General features: G+C 38.6%; 1 protein-coding gene across 2 annotated transcripts; it reads right to left on the bottom strand.

Moving 5' to 3' along the window:
• Positions 1-7,384: 7,384 nt before the first annotated feature.
• Positions 7,385-11,841, bottom strand: LOC122649193 (autophagy-related protein 8f-like). Of its 2 annotated transcripts, none has more exons than XM_043842571.1 (6): positions 11,783-11,841; positions 11,208-11,284; positions 11,035-11,090; positions 8,180-8,232; positions 7,787-7,905; positions 7,385-7,651 (listed from the first exon to the last, which is right to left on the bottom strand). In XM_043842571.1, exons 2-6 carry the CDS (start codon positions 11,242-11,244, stop codon positions 7,548-7,550), a joined length of 369 nt encoding a protein of 122 aa, XP_043698506.1. In that variant the 5' UTR covers positions 11,245-11,284; positions 11,783-11,841; the 3' UTR covers positions 7,385-7,547. The 2 variants fall into 2 exon arrangements, with proteins under 2 accessions (XP_043698506.1, XP_043698507.1); XM_043842572.1 differs by having other exon boundaries at positions 11,208-11,278; positions 11,784-11,832.
• Between the last annotated feature and the right edge of the window lie 7,176 nt (positions 11,842-19,017).

Below are 19,017 nucleotides of genomic sequence, written 5' to 3'. Positions count from 1 at the left end.
CTAATTAAAACCATCTACCCATTTTTTCCATCTAATCGCAAAACCAAATCCATTTTCCATTTCTGAAACATGGACCCTCTCTCAAAACCCATCTCTGCCAAAACAGAGTTCTCAGAGATTTCCATTAATGGTTTGTTTATTGGCTTGTAAAGCAAAAGAGCCCTCTGTCCATTCAACTGAGTTCTTGATGGTGGATCAAGTCTGTTCCATTTGAACAATGTTGAAAGCAAACCCATCTCTCTGTTTCTAATGCTTGGTGAATCTGAAAGATGAAGGATAGGATTTCCATCCACCTGATGAAACCCATAAAGTACAACCATATATTATTTTTAGATGTATTAAACCTAATCCTCTATTGGTTATGAGGAAGGTAGACCTTTGGATGGAGGATTTACATATATCTCCCCCCTCCCTCCCGCCCTGGGATGTAACAAATAATGAGTTTGAGTTGACTTTTCCTGTTTTACCTATTCTACATTTTCCTGTATTGATATGTGCAAGACACGACTCTAGGAGCATTGGACCATCAGGGTGGGTCTCATGCATTTTGCTAAAGGGCAAATTTATGTTTATTGCAACAGGGACCTTATATTTGACTCATGTTTTGGAACTAGAACTTTTTGAAATACTCACAGGATTAGATCATACTATGAAACTAGGGTTGAAGATGAAAGAAGTTTGGTGCTCTCACAAGAATCTGTCCAGTTTTCTTCCATCTCCATCCCAATCCTCGTGGCCTTTGGAAATCATAAATCTCTTTTTACAGGTGGCAGACATTTCTAAAGAAGTGTCTTTTTCTTTTTGTCATAATAACTACTTAACAAAGCTGTTGTGTTTTTGGGCCGACAAGGCATTAAACACCAAGTTAGTTGAATTTTGTAACAAAACTGATGTAAATTTGCCTTATAAGTAATATATAGTTTTTATTTTCCCATAAAAAAAAACGTACAACCATATACATTATTGCCCTCGCAACATCTCCCCTAACCTGAAGAGGTGAGTGCCCATCTCTCCTTATCTGTTTCAGTATCCGAAGCAGCTTCCTTGTTTGCTAGGTTCACACAATAGATTGAGTTCCTGAGGCATTCTCCAAAGTATTTGCCTCTAGATAAATTTATTCACATCTGCTGGACGAATATTGTGTAAATCAGTAATTGGAAATAGTAATTGGAAACATATTCACAAGCAATAGATCCAAATAAAGGAATTTGATTTACATGAGCTTCTGAGCAGAGATTGAAGCTGAACAAGTAAATGCTACTGATTCCAGAAACCAGTATTAAAGGGAAATTAAAGTGTCTTAAACACTCAATACAAGCTTCAGAAATCGAATTCCAATTGCTTTCGTTGGAGGAGGAGAGCAATTTTTTGTCTCGGGCTTGCTACTTCTCAGCCCTAATTTCTCATGGCCGAATCTTCTGTCGAATGGAAGAGTTGAATTTGAATTGTTCATGACATAGAAAACTGTTGGCTCCTCTGAGCTTACAAGCCCGTGCGATGTACGGGTTCTCACCGATGGCGAGTGGATACTCCATTGTTACAGTCCTGAACTTCCGAACTTCCTGCTCTCTTTCTAGTTCTTCTCTAGGTGTTTTTAATTTTTAAATCTACCATGAAGTAATAAAGATACAGATTTTAATTAGATTAGGTTTTAGAAATGGAAGGAGAAAGGGAAGTGATGTACAGGTTTGGGGAAGATGAGTTGCAGGTTTTGGGGAAACGATTTGGGGAAGATAGGTTTCAGATTTTTTTTTTCAAACCCTAAATAATTTGGGAAAAATGAGGAAAATTTAGTCAGTTCACCCTATGTTTTTAACGTTGTTAATCATAAACTAACGGAATAGAGGCAAGTATTAACTTTTGTAAACCTCAAGGGGTATGCAGAATTTTGAGACCCAATACTCATGGGATATAATGTCAGTGAGATATTAATTACTTAATCATTTTAGATTGGAAGTAACCGGTACTACCCTTGAGACATGATTTGAGCAACCAAGCTCTGAAATACAGAAAGGTCCAGATGGGGGTGTCAATACTTAGCCCGAACCGATAAAACCAATTGAAAAAACTCGGATCAAACTGAATGAAATCGATAAAAATAAAAACATTGAGTATGAGGTTATGAATAGGTATTTTTTTGTTAAATTTAAAATAAACAAACTCCTCATCACATGTTCCAAAAGCAAGGAGGAAACTAGGAAAAGAGAAAAATAATAAACAACTACAATGATATCTATTTGTTCTAGGGGTGCAAGTTTGGCCTTGATGGCCCGAACCCGCCCTGGCCCGCCCTAAACCCAAACAAGGCCTGGGTTGAGATACCTTGACCCTAAGGGAGGGTCAGGGTTAGGAATTTCTAGCCCTGAGTCAGGGTCGGGCCGGATCGGGGTTGAGGCCTCGGGCTGAGCCCGGCCCGGCCCAACCTGACCTTGTCTTCTATTTTTTGTTTTTGTTCTTTTTCTTTCTTCTTTCTTTTCTTCTTCTTCCCAGCGTGGCAAGCCCATGCATCTTCCTTTCCCAGCCTAACCAACCCATTCATCTCCCTTTCCCAGCTTGGCCAGCCCATACATCTCCCTTTCCTAGCTTGGCCAGCCCATGCATCTCCATTCCCCCCATTGCTAGGGCCAATCAGGGTCAGCCCGGCCCGACCCTAAGGGCGGGTCAGGGTCAGATTTTTCTGGTCCTGAGTTAGGGCCGGGTCGGGCCTGGGCCTAGCTAAGGGGACTCAAGATTGGGCTGGGATTTTAAAAGGCCCGGCCCAACCCGACCCTGTTGCAGCCCTAATTTGTTCACACATGTTCCAAATTATGTTGATTGAGTTAACATTCACCATTGCTAATAAAAAGAGCAACCCAGTGCACAAGGCTCCCGCTACTGCAGGGTTTGGGAGGGGCAAATGTACGCAACCTGACACCCCCTTCGTTGGAGAGGCTGTTTCCAAATTCACCATTGCTAATATGGGATCATTATCCTCTCCGGTTCCCTACCTGGTACAGTTGTCCGGTTCCTCTCATAGGGGGCCGAAAATGACAACCTAACCCCCTACCCGAACACACTGCCCGAGTGAATTTAAATCGTTATTTCTGCCTCTCTATGAGAGGAACTGGACAACCGTACCAGGCAGGGAACCGGACAGGAAAAAAATTCTGCTATTATGGGACTTATATTGATTCTTCATCACATTCCAAGCTCCAAAGAAATAAATGAACATTAGCTCAACCATACTATTCTGCATACCAAATGAACATTAGCTCAACCATACTATTCTGCATACCAAAACATGAAGTTTTCTCATCTCAGTGAATTGTATAGCACATAAAATAGAAAAGTTAGAGCTAGCTATAGCACTTTTGAAAAGCTCAAAGTAACTCTCTTATGAAAGTCTGGAACAAATGACTAACACACAAAGCTATGGCCCCATTTATTTAGACTCAAAGCAAAGTGAAATAATATTTTTCCATTGGTAAATTAGAATGAGAGTAGCTAATGAAAAGTATGATCAAATCAATACGTTTTACATTGAAAATCAATTTTCATGTGTTTGATTGTAATGCAAATTAGTATGGGCTCATATGTTTCTTCTTCTTGAATAAAATGTTATCTGGAATAACTATTTTCCATTTTCTGCATTAGTACAACTGAAAAGTTTTCAATTCATTTTTATATGTTGTACTATCCATGTGTTTCTCAGATCACTTTATCTTAATTTTACTTCCAATCAAACAACCCCAATTATCAATGTTTATTTTATTCACATCACATCCAATTAAACCAATCGGGGGCTTAAAGAGAAACCCAATGTACTATTATAAGTTGACTAATACAATCCGCTAAAGAATAGAAAAATCAAAACAGTTGAAAATGAAAAGGGGGAAACCTCAAGAAAAGAGACATTGTATACTCTTGCCAAGCTTTTCTTGTTAGATTTCTATTGGTGGGTTTAATTAATTATATCCTAATCTATCGGTGGGGGTTCATGGGCATAAATTCGGTTTGGGACCACTTTAAGGTTAACGGGGGTATTTTAATCCTTTCAATTGTAGGGTGGACAAGGATTAGAGTTTTATATTATATATACACGATTGGGGTTCCTACAGTCTTTTGATCTCATTCTTTGTTCTTCCCATCAAGAATTTGAGAGGTTCAAGTGGAACAAGAAGATTGTGGAAGATCCAAATCAATGATTTGATCGTTGAGCATTTGTCCAGGGCTTTTCTCAATTATTCATCACCAACATACAAATGGTGTAAGGTATGCCCAATCTCTTCCTTATGAATTGTTACATCGTATTCTAAGGTTTTGTGCGACTTTCTTTTAGAGTTTCTGTCAAACCCAAAATGGTTTTATTCTAACATTTCCAATACTGACACTGACAAAGTTTTAGTTCCCAATCTCTGCATGGAGAAGGGAACACTGCTTGTAATCAGTGATCGAAAACTTGACCGAAACTTATCGAAACCGTCGAATTGTCTCGGTACGACGGTTTCGATAGGTTCCAAGACGAAATTCTGCTGGAGTTTTAAAAATCCCTTAATTCGATCGGGTTTTGCCAGTTTCAGCTAGGTTTTGCTAGTTTCAACCTGATTTCGTCGATTTCAAAGCTAGTTTCGGCCAGGTTTCCCAAACCCCTTCCCTTCCACCCGTTGATGATGAATCTAATATACGATTAAATCTATGTATTATTAAAGACGAGAAAAGCGAATAGTTGACACTTGTAAGTTATTGTTATTGTTACTGTGCAGAGTGCTGAGGTTCTGAGTTCGGCGTCGTTTTCTATCCAAGAAAGAGTTCATGTTGAAGCACTCGTGAAATTCTAAGAACCTTCCGTTCCCTTAATAGAGGATTAAATGATACTTAAAGTACAACTGTTGGAACCCACCACCAGTCCACTACCCATCTTATATCCAATTAATACTATATTGTAGGAAGAAAGCAAGCTTAGGCTCCACAGAGCATAGCGTCATGGGTAATGTTGAGCCTCGGCCTATGCTAGCTGTTAGAAAAACACTAATATCAAAAGAAGAGGACAAAGAGATAGCCAGAGTCGAGCGAGAACGCTCTGTCCTTAAGACAGTATTTGTACCCTATTACTGCACTGGGTTGCAGCAAATCTGCCTCCCAAAATAAAACAGGCTGGACTGATTACTGATTTGCAGATATAGTAATCACTTGAAGCTATTAGAGAATTGAGAATTTATTAATGCTTGACTGACTGAAATCGTATCATAAAAATTGAATGATTTGGGTTGTCCATTTCACCTCTATTTATAGTGGTCGATGTATCCCTTCAAGACACTTCATGGAATGGGTGTGTCCATTGATATGAGTGGATAGGATTAAAAGATTCTAATCCAAGCACTTATTTGTAAGTCTCTTGAAGATACCCCATGGTGTAGGTATGCCTCTTGGAGATACCCCATGTGTCTCTTGGAGATACCCCATGGTCTAAATGTGTCTCATGGTTCAATGGATTAGATTTAAGAGATTCCAATCCAAGTGCTATGAATGCACCTATACTAAATGGATAGCTCTCTTTGAAGATACATGTCCCTTGGCCAAAAAACTAGGTCAACATTGAACCAAAGAATAACCCAAAACTGTCCACACAATTATTGAAAAAATTCCAACACTAGTTATGCTCTATGAGAAGAAGAAGAGAAAGGAGGAGAGAAATAGTCAAAAGAACAATAACCCCATTAGTGACAGAATCAGACGACGTTGAGCAGCAACAAATTCTTACAATCTTGGTGAGTCCTTCCCTAGATTGGGATATCTTGGACAAATTGATGATGAGACATATCATTGGACAGTAATGGACTATTAGACCAATTGGTCCAATAACATGTCATGGGATACGTATTTTGTGCATTCGGAGATCCGGCTTCACAATCTTCAATGGTATGTTGCTCGTGGATTAGACCGACCAAGAAAGTTCACATGGATTTGAAGAGGGGCATCTTAATGTTTTATTTGGATTAAATATATTATTCAGGGTTCAAGTACTTTATAATTATGTGAACTAAGTATTTATAATACCACTTTTGTGTCTGTATCAACGTGTACGTTAGTAAACTTTTTTTTTTTTTTGGTAAATCGTTAGTAAACTTGGGTCAATAACCACAAGTACCATTTTCAGTGATTTTTTTGTGAAATTAATTCATGGATTGCGTCTAAAATGTCAAAACTAGGCAACCTGAAAAAAAAAATCAGACTTAAAAAACTTTTTTTTGGGATCGAAACCTTGGTTTCTCCATCAATAGAAAAAAAATCCCTAGCTAAGTCAAAACCCGAGTTTTTTTTCCTTGTTTGTAATATAACCAATAGCACGAAAGGGTTCAAAAATCCCGATTCACACGAAACATAGGTTCAGACACCAACTTAAATATGGCACGGGTTTCAGGAATTTTAAACCAGATTTGTCTCGGATAGGATGAACATTCTTGATCGCCTTAGGCGCCATTGTCTCTACAGCGAATTAAGCTATCTAAAGCGGTTTTAGCCGAAAGCCACCACCGCTAGTGAGTTGAATGAGCACTGCTCTTCTTCTTCCTCGCAAGAGTCATGGTCGTTTACTAGCAAGCAGGTGCATTCTGAAATTTGCGTTTGGTGGTGTTTTTTCATAATCAGGGTTTTAAAACCAGGAATTGGTGATGGAATCTGTCCCTGCCTATTTTGATTCAGATTTTCTGGTGACAGAATCAGTCCCTACCAATGCCGATTCAGATCCCATCTGAATCAGAATTGCGGTCCGAAGACGGAGAAATCGTGAAATTTTGATGTGAATGCTCCGTCAAAACAGCAGACTCAATTCCGATACAAATCAGTTAACCTTAGCTGAGAAATAGAGTTACAGTTATGAGTTGGGCCTCCAGGCCAAGGCCGAAAAAGACTTCATAAGACCTACACTGAGAAATAGAGTTAAACTCAGTCCAGTTATGAATTGGGTCTCCAGGCTCCAGTACAAGGCCCAAAAAGACTTAATAAAACCATGATATTATTACATAAAAAAGCCCCAGCCTGGTTCAATATGAGCTCTGCTTACCCTCATACCAATCGTAGACCTTTAATACTGAATCTCTTTCCTTATAAAATCAGGTAAATCTAAGTAAAATAATAGATAAACAGGCATTGACCACTACTTCAGTCCATATAATTATTCTAAGCTGCTTCCTATCACTACATCAGTGGCTCTACCTCCATAGCTAAAACTATGAAAATTAACAATTTTTCTTCCCTTTGTTTCTACTCTACCCAGCCGTATTTGGTTTAGGAATCTAAAAAACATGTGAAATTGATGAACACTTCAAATTTGGCTTTCCATTGGATCATTTGAATCAAGTGAAAGCATGCCCATGGGTAAAGCCCATATAATTGAAGTTTCTAATGTTTGCAAACTTCTCCATAAGCTATATACATAATATTGACTATACATCTTATCAGTGGAGAGGTCTTTATATTTTGGGAATTGAAATGAAATTATTAACACAAAAGCAAGAAAAGAAGATAAACTAAAGATGAAAATCATAAGAGAACCCATCAGCCTTGCACTACAGTTGTATCTGGTGCCCAAATGTGTTTTCTCCACTGTAGGTAACATAGAGGAATCCATCTTCATCCTTCTTCTCGTCATATATGGCAGACATTATTGCCCCTAGCAACAGCCAAATGCAAAACCAACCATTAGCATCTTACAAGTCCAACAGCTTCAAATGAAAAAAGCAAAACATTTTTTTTGGCAGATCGAGAGACGGGGTAAAAGAAGCAACACAATTTGTAAAATGGTTACCAGTTGGAGGGAGGACATTGTCTACAAATATGAAGATTGCCTTTTCTGCACTCAATTTGATTCTTTTGCGGATTACATAGACAAACTGTCCTACTGTCAAGTCAGCTGGGACCAAGTACCTGTAGTTTTCTTCTTTGGGTTATCAACACAAATCTCGCTACTACAATAAATACAAAGTACTCGGTTCTTATTCCAATTGGTTCCACTTTTTTATGTTAAAACTTTACAATGGAGAAAACACATGCCAAAAGAATTCAAAATTCATGAAATAAGTTATTTGCAAATACATGATTTTATTAACATTGTGAAATGGTTTCTTGACATTGAGATCCAGAAAACAGACAAGTGAAACCTAATGAGACAAGGTCATTAGTAGCATGAAGTGGAGCTTACTTTTTCTTATCGATGTTTGGAATATCACTTCTCTCAGCCTTCTCCACGATCACCTTAAATTAAAATCCAGCGTACAACAACTAATCAGAACAGGATCCCAGTAGAGAACAAGATATGGAGACAGATTTTTATGCATGACTGATTATGAAGGAGATGATCAAGAGAAAAAAGTGACAAAGTTCTTTCTTAAAACCCACCCACAAGAAACAGTTAGAAATCAGCGTTGATATATCTTAAGCAGGGATTGTTTTATTAAATAACAAAGAGACCCACTTACTATCTAGACTCAGATTCTGAAATATGAGAACAAAACATCAATATAACAACGCATATGCTTCCATGATCCACAAAGACACCATGCTGTCCTATGTACCACACATAAGAAGCCAATAGGCATAAATAGGAATTATTAAGATCAAGTACACCAGATCAAATCCAGGGTTTCCACCAGAGTGGCCCATTGCTCTCTCTCATCCACACTCATTCAGGAAATTTCTTCTACCAGGCAGCTCCTGCCCCCCCCCCCCACCCCACCCCACCCCACCCCACCCCACCCCAAAAAAAAGGATATATTAGAAAAACACCAGTTACAACCATAATGTAGGAAAATCCTGGACAATCAGGAATCGAATATTTGGATGTGTTATGAGAGGTAAGGAGGGACTGCAGTAAATGCATTTTCAGGGCCAATTGGACAAGATGTGTCAACAAGAGTAACTTTGTGGACCTAACACATGGAATCAGTTATGTTGCTTTGCGGGGTTTGTAGCGGAGACTCAGCAAATGTTATTGGCTGGTGAAGGATGAGGGTGGACCATGGAATTGTCCCAATATCCTATGCAAGTTCATTCTTTGGCACAGCCAGTAAACATCTTGTTCTGAAATCCTACATCATCCAACAAATTTGTCGATGAACTCTCTAAACAAAGAGTATCTTGAGAATTCTATTGAAAGGAGTCCAGAAAAAAATACATATGACAAACTGCTCCAGGCACCATCCAAGACTAGGCTACCACACTTTATGACAAAGTAACCAACACCAAAGCATTTTCCAGTCATCAATATGCAATGCTCTAAAGTCTAATTTAAGCTACTAACATAGCTCACAATTAGTAATGATTGCCATATTACTCTACGGGCAGATAACCACTTATAATCGATAGGGATACTATATCACAATTTTGTGTGTGTGTGTGTGTGTGTTACTTTAAATCCTCTCCAATACCTCCATAATGTGATTTGTCCTACCAAATTTCTTATCCAACTCTTTTACGAAATTAGCACACTCTCCCATGAGTTCTTTTAACCATGTTACTTAAATTTTAACCCCTGATTACAGATAAACCAGTCAATTTAGTTGTTTATTGTACCACCAATTTGCCTGTTGCTAGTTAAAAAATTAACTCTTTAAACCCTTCAGAAAATCTTCATAACAAGCAAGAAACCTATGAAATATCCCAAGTTTCATTTCAAAGTGCTCCTAAGCCCCACCCACATAACAGGTTAAGAAACCAATCAAATTAGTTGCTTTTTATATATCAAAAATGGCTAATAATAACAGTAAGTATGATAGCTCTAAAAAGGAGGTTTTTTTCTCCCAAGAACATGCCTAGGCTTCTTGTTTTTTATCTGTAACAGTGCTCTGAAACCACCATTGATATAAGCAAAACGAACACAACCACATCACCCTTTCTTCCTCCCCGTCTCTTCCAGCTCTCCATGTTTTCATGTTCTTGCTAAAAGGAAAATTATTTATCCCGATCTTCTCAACAATTACTCATGGTTCCCCCCAACTTGAGCCGCATGAGCCTCAACAACAGGTGCTAGAAGCTCATATAACCTCAGTTGACCTCCATCATTAAACAATTTGTCATATTTTATGCATGATGGATATACTTTTGGTGATACTGATCTTGACAGTTGAGACTACACAGTAGCATTGAAATCATTCAGTGAAATGATGGCTGGAATAATCGAAGTTTTTAAATCCATCCTACCAGCAAAAAACTAATAGATTTAAGTTATTTCAAATTCATTCCAAACGAATGAAACTTTATCCAAATCTTTTCTTAACCAGTTTAATTGGCAAACATTCAAACATCAAAGTCCAAGGTCAAAAAATATTCTAGAAAGATATTAAAACATCCTTAGAAGAGTCTTTTTTTTTTTTTGGTTTCTGATGTAGGAATGTAAATACAATTAAAAGACAAGAGAATTGCTTTCAAGTCCAATGCAATTAAGTGCAGGAAATGTCCTTGGTCATAACATTTAAACAATAACTTACATAACAGATACAGCATAGAGGTATCCTACCAATATAAGGTAATCATAAAACTAACAACAAAGCAAAACCAATTCATTCAGATCCCCACAAACATGTGAAGATCAATTAACATGGTTACACGTTATACAGTCACAAGCTAAGCAAACCAGCGGCATATTAAAAAGAAAATGGTTTGAATCCATCCAATGGGGGTGAGGAAAAGGAGGGGAATCAACAACACAAAAGCTCCAACATCAAACAGCAGAGAGTTCAGAAACTAAAACCGGCTCTACTTATCACAGACCAAATCACAACAAATTAGCAGGCATATTTATCATTGTGAGGACAAAGACACCGAATTTCCCAACATGGTGACACATTCCTTCGCTTCAGCAACAGATAGGCTAAAGAGAGTCCAAACACAGTCACTGTGTGCACACAAAGAGTTGATTCTTTACTTTGAAGCACCAACAACAGTTCAAGCAAGAGTTGATTCTGTTGAAACTTTGACAAAGTTCATCTCAGAGTCTCAACCTAAAGCACCAAAGGCAAAGAGTATTGTTTACATTGGGGATTAAGGCTAAAAAATCACCGGAATTCTGTCTGGATATTTCTCCCTAATTCTAGCAGCCTCAGCACGCCTCTTCTCTGAGAAAAATCAAGATAAAACATCACTTCATCAATATGAGAAGAAAAAAGGGCCACACAACAAGCTTGCAATATCAGAACATGACAGACCAATTGACACAAACACCCGTTACATACCAAAGTCATGTTCTTGCTTGAAGTAACTCTTTGCCATTGCTCCTGAAACTACTGCCACAGAAAAATCAAACCATTAATTGCAAAATAGACAAAAAAAAAAATTTACTGGCAATCCAAACATATTCTCAATTTTCTATATTCAGAAGAAATAAAATCAAAACAGCCCAAGTACCCAACCCTAACTCATGATTGCCATGTTTATGTAAGCAAACCTTCACAACAGACAGAACAACGAAAACAAAGAACTGGAGAAGCAAATACCCACCGGATTTTAAGTTTTAATAAAGAAGATAAGGAGAATCAATAAAATTAAAAAAAGGGGAAATTTTTTTTCAAGCAACGATAACAGGAAGCAGAGAAAGATCAATCAAAAACCATTAAGTTTGAAAAAATTTCAACGACATCATACGATCAGAACTCATTGTAACGATGAAAAGACTATTAAATTAAACATCTAGCAACTTCAGAAGACTTACTGATCAATCAGTAGAATCATAAACAGATAATCGATGAAATCCAACAGAAATTGATGCATAACATGGAATTTCAGAGATGTAAAGAAACAGAAACCCTAACCTTTCTTGGGCGGAAGAAGGAATAAACGGGAAGATTCTCTTACAATTTCTTTCTCTCTCTCCCAAACAAGCTACAGAAAATTGAAAGGTATGATTTGAAGGGGAAAGGATGGCGCCTTTAATACTCCTTAGAGAAGGAAAAAATAATAATAATACATAATGAGTAGTATTGCTTCGTGTCCTCCAAGCGGTGGTCGTCTGGGGTCCACTTCTGCCCTTTTGTTTACGTAGCTCCCAATCCGTTATCCATAAATAAATGGAGGCATAGATATATCTTTCTTCTTCACGAGAAATAGTTTATAATAGATGAAAATAATTTATATCAATCAATGAGCATTAGATATTATTTTCCAGCCGTTAGATTGGAATTGATAGATAACACCCCATGGCCACCACTTTACTCTTTAGACACGATTCCAATTATTGTCAACCCCAATAATTGACGGTATCCAGTCAAGAGCGGAATAAGCGTTGAGATTTCTTGGGGAGAACGAAAAAGCATTTGTAGATCGTGTGGTAAAGGATCTAAGTGTTTTTTTTTTTTTTTTTTTTTTTTTTTTTTTTTTTTAAGAATTGAGAGTTTTTATATATGTTTCTTTGAGAGAGGGGGAGGAGTAGAGAAGGGAGGAGGTAAGGTAACAGTCAAGAGACTCGAACTCGGCCTTTTTTTTGGTTTACAAAAAATATTAAGAAAAAAACTAATTAAGAGATTGATAATTTTTTATTTTTTTTTGGTTTACACAAAATATTAAAAAAAATGTACCTAGTGTACGAGACTCCCACCACTACGGGATCTAAGGAGAGTCATAATGTACGCAACCTTACTCTTGCACGAAATATATTAAATGAAAATAAAGTCTACTACATTGTTCATTACATACATACGAAGTCTAGATCTTCTAGAGTGATAGTTAATGACAAGTCTTACCTGGCTATGAACTTGTTCAGACAGCTAATTGACATAAAATGCCTCACAAGTCCATACGGAATCAGAAGCTTTGATGAGTTATTGCTCTTGCAATTCTTGAACTTCATAAAAAACAAAGTTTGAGGTAATTAGGATTCATTTTATCCTCTGATTGGACTGAAGAAGAGTATTTCGTACATTCAATAATAGGTGGCAAATCAGAATCTTCTCAAAAGTTATTTCTTTGGATACTCAGAAAGATGGCATGGATTGGAGTGCACCCCAATCCCAGAAATCCTCCTACCCTAATGACCCCGTGGGAACTTCTCTAGTCTCTGCCCCTGATACCCAACCAAATCGGATCTGGCTCCTCTCCAGGGAGCTCAGTGCCTAGGGAGTGCCTAGTGGGCATCCAAGGGTTGGGTTGTACTGTACACATCTTAGTGCACGCCTAGGGATATGTGCGGCTGGATGCTCCCTGAGAATGTTAGGCTCCCTGGAGAGGAACTCAATCCTCTATTATGCCCACCCCAATGTATCCTCTGCCTCCTCCCAGCACCTCAACCCCAACTTCACCCCAGCAGGAGCCACTCAAGGCTGAAATCCCAAGGCTAGCAGTCAATAAAGCTATAAACATCACAGTACACCAGCACTTCTACTCATCCAACACTGGAGTTGGCACAAGCACCACTATTGAGCATAACCTCCAACAAGCAAAGTTGATTGCGCAAGGGATTTCTGACCACAAAGGGAAAGGAAAGGATGGTTAGGACATTGGTCCATCTCAGCCAGAGAATGAACAAGAAAATATAATGATCTCCCTACTAAATCACCTCTTCAAGAAATGGAAACTCAGCTCTGACCCCTCCCCCAATACTGGCTCTGACTTCTCTGATTTCAAAAGCTTCACCTGGGACCTACTATCTCATTCTCTAGCCCCCTTGGACCTTCTGGAGGAAATTAAAATTTGGGTCACTATTGTCTTGAAGGGAAAGGAACAATTTCTCTCTTTCTAGTAACCATCACCTTCAAAAGGAGAGGAACAGGACATGTGGATGCCCCTGTTCGGGTAACATCTCCCTACTTTAGTTCATTTTTCTTATGATTTGTTTCTTGTGTTCTTTATTATTGTGTTAAGTTGATCTATATCTCTCTACTCCTTCCATTAGAAGGCACTCTGGAGGGGATTTAGGAATAGGTACAGTTTTTCCTATTCTATTTGCACTTCTTCTTGTGTTTTTCTGTTCAATGTTTATATTATTTTCTTTTTGACTATCCTGTTTATCCCCTTGGTTAGTCTGCTCTTTATTTCCCTCACTTCTTAATTAGTATTGTTGGCTTCTTTATCATCATGAACATCTAGCTTGGAATGTTAGAGGTTTCCATAAGAAGATTGTTAAGAGATGCCTTTCCTCTCATGGGTGAGAAAAGCTAGATCTTCTATTTTTTTTAACAACCTCCTTCCCAGGTCCCCCCCCCCCCCTCCCCCAAAAAAAAAACATATGGAGAGCACAATTCCCGCTTCGTGCATCCATTTTTGGAATGTGATTGCATTAGTTGTCAAATTGATGTTCGTTTCATTATACAATTTTCCTTGTATTTTCAAGGCTCCCTTTCAAAGTTGTTCACTGATCTATGATTTCCCCCTCTTTTTTTTTTTAGTAATTCAACAAACCACACACTAATCCCAAAAGGTTAACTAACTTTTAGGACCATAAAATGACGGATATGCATAACAAACTCCGCATTCACACACCCAGCACACACAACGCAATGTTTTTATATTACTTGATGAGATAACAAAGGCACTCGAAAAACACCTAGAATGTCTTGCCTTTTTTGCATGGGGGATCTCTTTAGAATCGATGGGTAGAAAGGGGCAAAAAAGGAAAAGAAATTAGAGATTAAATCCCATGTCTTCCATAAAATAATAAAAAAAAAGACCAGTGATTGAATTTCATTTTAGATCAATCGATTGGATTGGCCTTTCTAAAAACCCGTAGTAAGAAGAGGGGGCGGGTTTTATAGGGTGGGGTGGGGTGATCGCAAGGTTGCAGCAGGGGTGGGGTGGGGCGCGGTCAGAAGAGGAAAGGGCTTGGGAAGAGAGACGAGGGATTGCAGGGGCGAGATGTGTAGCAAGGGTAGGGCGGAGTGTGTAACAGGGGTGAGTTCCGGTGAGTTGGGGAGGCAGGGGATCATGGTGGGGCAGGGTTGCAGAGGAGGTGAGACTTAAGAGTGAGAGTAGGAAAGGGTGGGGATGGTTCGCAGACGGGGTAGGGGAGGGTGGGAAGGGGTTCCAAGATTTGGAAGGGGTAGGGAAGAGTGAGTGCAGGGCAGGATTTGCAGGGCCATTCCATGTAGGGCTGTAAATGGATAACCGAAAATCCGAATTCGATTCACATCCGTATTCGATTAGAGATATCTGAAAAAAAATCCGAATACTTAATTATAAAAAATTAAGTAAATAACGATTTTGAGGGTTTTTGAAGATTCAACAGGTTCTAGAATATGAGGAGAAGAGAATCATGATCTAAAACTATGGATTGAGAGTGAATTGTATCCACTAGGGGGAGGAAGGTTCCGGTTACACAAGGCAGAGGTGTAAACGGATATTCAAAAATCCGAATTCGATCCGCATCCAAATCCGTTTAGAGGTATCCGTATTCGACTAGAAAATATCCGAATCCGATTACATCCAATTCGTATCCGAGCCGAATCCGATCCGTTTACAAGCCTAATTCCACGGAAGAAAAAAAAAACAAGGAGCAAGACCGGTGATGAGGTGGCATTTCTAGAACAAAAATCATTAGTATAGAGGCATTAAGCTGCACCACCAACCAAGGAACTTCTCTCCTAATAATTATTTGGGGAAAAGAACATTGCTTGATCATATGGCCTAGCGCCCAGATACAGGAACGTGTAAAATTACCACCCCACCCCTCATGAAATAAGAAATGGCATCCATGTCCATGTCCCTCCGTGCTTTCACTATCTCTGCGCTAGTGTAGGGGCCATGCAACCAAGCAACATCCTCTTGCTCTAATTATTTCATCAAAAATTGTTTTAGGGATGGGATCTATACATAGCGTAGTATATTGACATCGGATACACCAAGACGAGTAGGAAACGGCCCTGACCCTTTCGATTGGTGTCAAAGTATACAATAGGGGACCCACAAGTATTAATGATTAGAGAGGAGAGAAAATGTTTCAAAGTATACAATGAGAATGCGAGCAAAAGCATCATGGGGACGACATTTCCACTTTTAATAGGGATGGGGCGGTCATTTCACTCCCCAATATGTTTGGGCGTGGATGGTAAATTCCTCAAAAATCTTTTCTCCAAATATATATATATATATATATATATATATATATATATATATATATATATATATATATATATATAGATATATATGGGAACATCTTGTTGTCACCAAGGTTGGTTACAATCTTTATTGTAACCCTACTTTTTTACTTTTTAGGATACCACACTTTTTTTTTTTCAATGAAGGTAAATCTTGTCATTTCACCATTTAGAATAACACAAAATAGTTTACCGAAAAAAAGAATAACACTTTCATCAACAAAAAAAAAAAAATAAATAACACAATATATATATAGGATCAGTGTGGCCCCTATGGGTGCGCGGGGGCCAACCTTTCATGTGGGTGGGGTTGTCATTTCGCCCCCTCTATGGCTGGGCATGAGCGATACACTCCCCCTACAAAATTAAAACCCCCTAGTCAATGCCCTTGCCTGTCCCCTTATTAGCGTCTGTGCTGTTGCAGGGGCCACACAATCGAGCAAAGTTCCTCTCTCTCTCTCTCTCTCTCTCTACCCCCAAGAATGGTTCTAGCCTTGTCACTAAAGGTGTCAATGTGGAGCCAGAACCGAAAACCAAATCTGGATGCGGATCTAGCCACTAAACCAACAAATTGAACCCAATTACTTGCTTTGTTAAAGTCCTAATAGCTTTTAGATTTTTACTGCCTTAAAGCTTAAGCCTTAATTTAAGCCTACAAATATGATTCTACGAACTTCTTGTCTAATACTCTGAAACTATAGTTTCAATTTCAATGGAAACCAAGAGCTACAAATGAGGTGGTTGACGATTTGGCAAAATCAGGGTTGTTCAACCTAAACTATGCTTTGGAGATGATATTCCATCATGAATATTCATTTCTCCACTTACCTGTAGGGTGGTCTCTAGTCTACATGGGCTATAGCAGCCTTTGTGCATTTGTGCTTAGTCTTTGTATGATGTATTGTTGTTGTTGTAATATCATTGCTTTGTGACGAGATCTCCTTGGGGCCTATCTGTCCAAAGATAAAAAATAATGATTCATGATACTTAAATATATCTAGGGGTGTCAAAGTTGAGACTGAATCAGGTAAACAAGTCCAAACCAAACCGAAATAGCCCAGTCCAAACCAAACCAAAGTCTTATTGGACTAGTTTCATTTTGGGGGATTACGACCCCGACAATGAATCGAACCAAACTGCAAACCGAAAGAAACTAAAACCAAACCGAAGTCTTATTGGACTGGTTTCGTTTTGGGGGATTACGACCCCAACAACGAATCGAACCAAACTGCAAACCGAAAGAACCTAAAAACAAACCGAAACCAACTCAAAAACTGGACTAAAGCCTAAACCAAACCGACCTACTCCGATAAGAAACCAATAACCCAAAACCCATTAAAAATCACATTTTTTCTATAGTTTTATATATATGTTTATGTTAAACCGAACCCAAACCGGGCCGAAACAGAAACCGACCCAATAACGAACGATACAAGAAACCGAAGTAAACCCAAACCCAACCGAACCGAACCAACTTTTATTGGTTTTGTTTTGGTTTCACCATTCCCACATCGAAACCGACTCAACCCAAACTGATAGATTGACACCCCTAAAAATGTCCAAGTAAGAACCGGATAAAGTAACCAGACCTAAACCGAACCAACCAGGATCAATTAGAGTATCCAATTTTAAAACCAACTAGGATCAGCTAGGTTCGGATCTGGATCCTGCTGCCACTACTTGGAACCGAACCGAATACCGGTTCCAGATCGATTTACACCCTTACACAAAACAAAACACAAATAATTTTACGTTTCAAGCATCATTGGCTTCTCATGGCTATATTTTTTTTATTTATCTCAACTATGGAATTTCCATCCCTTTCATTCTCTCTCTCTCTCCCCCCAACCTTTCTTTTCTTTTGAAGAAGGGGGGAAAGCACAGTTGACATTCCACACCTGTACAGAACGTAGAAGCCTCCTCCCACCCCATCCCATCCCATCCTCTCCTCAATAAGCTACTACTCCCAGTATGCTAGCTTGACGAATTTCAAATTTGAAAGTGTTTAATCAATGTTTCAACATTTTAGAGGTTTATTCTTTTGCCATCTCCTAGTTTGAAAAGTTTGAACATTTTACCATGCATGAACATCCTACACAACTTGCAGCTCGCCCCTTATCTGTAAAATTTGTTCTGATTGTGTCAATTATCTCTCCTCAAAAAATTTCAATATATAATCTCAGTAGTCGATATAAAAGCCCTAAAATTACAAGCAACAAAAATTTATCACCGAAACAAACATTTCTAACGCCAAAACCATTTTTTCTACTATAGAGTAAAAAAAGATTCACTCAAACGCCACACCTAAATATGAAAAATCCAAAAAAATATGTTAAAATCAGACTGGAGATTTATCGATCCTGGGTTTTGGCGTAGAGACCAGAATGAGGGAGCGGGACCACAATAGCCTTCCAATCTTTCCAACAAATGCAACCATTTGGTGAGTGTTTGTCACAGCTAGACCCAACACAAGGCAACCCCCACCTTACTGTTATATACATATTCCTTCCTCACTTCTCATTCACAGAGAGATGCACTAGAGTGGGAGCAGAGGAGAGGAATTAATGTTAGCAGCTATATTTGATGAACCAATTGTTCAACCAGCACACTTCACCACTGCATGTTTATGGTTTCAGAAAGGGGCGGCAGGAACCTCTGCAACTACTCAATTAATATATAACCTTATGTAGAGAAATAAGCTACTGCAAACTACAGAACCTCACAATGTGATATTGGCAACAGCAGAGGATCTCAGCTCTTCATTGGGAAGGTTTTTTTTTTTTTTTGCCATTTAGATTTAACTAAAATCTGCAACTTAGAAAGCCCAATATAATGTAACAGTTCAGTTTCTCTGCAACTTAGAAAATTCCAAATATTTTAACACTTCAGTTGCATTTTTATATCATGATCAAAATGTACTACTCCCGGTTTCCCTGACCATGTAAGAACAGCAAATTTTTTG

This window comes from Telopea speciosissima, chromosome 1, assembly GCF_018873765.1.
Source record: "Telopea speciosissima isolate NSW1024214 ecotype Mountain lineage chromosome 1, Tspe_v1, whole genome shotgun sequence".
Lineage (NCBI taxonomy): Eukaryota > Viridiplantae > Streptophyta > Magnoliopsida > Proteales > Proteaceae > Telopea > Telopea speciosissima.
This window is presented reverse-complemented; position numbering and strand designations above follow the sequence as displayed.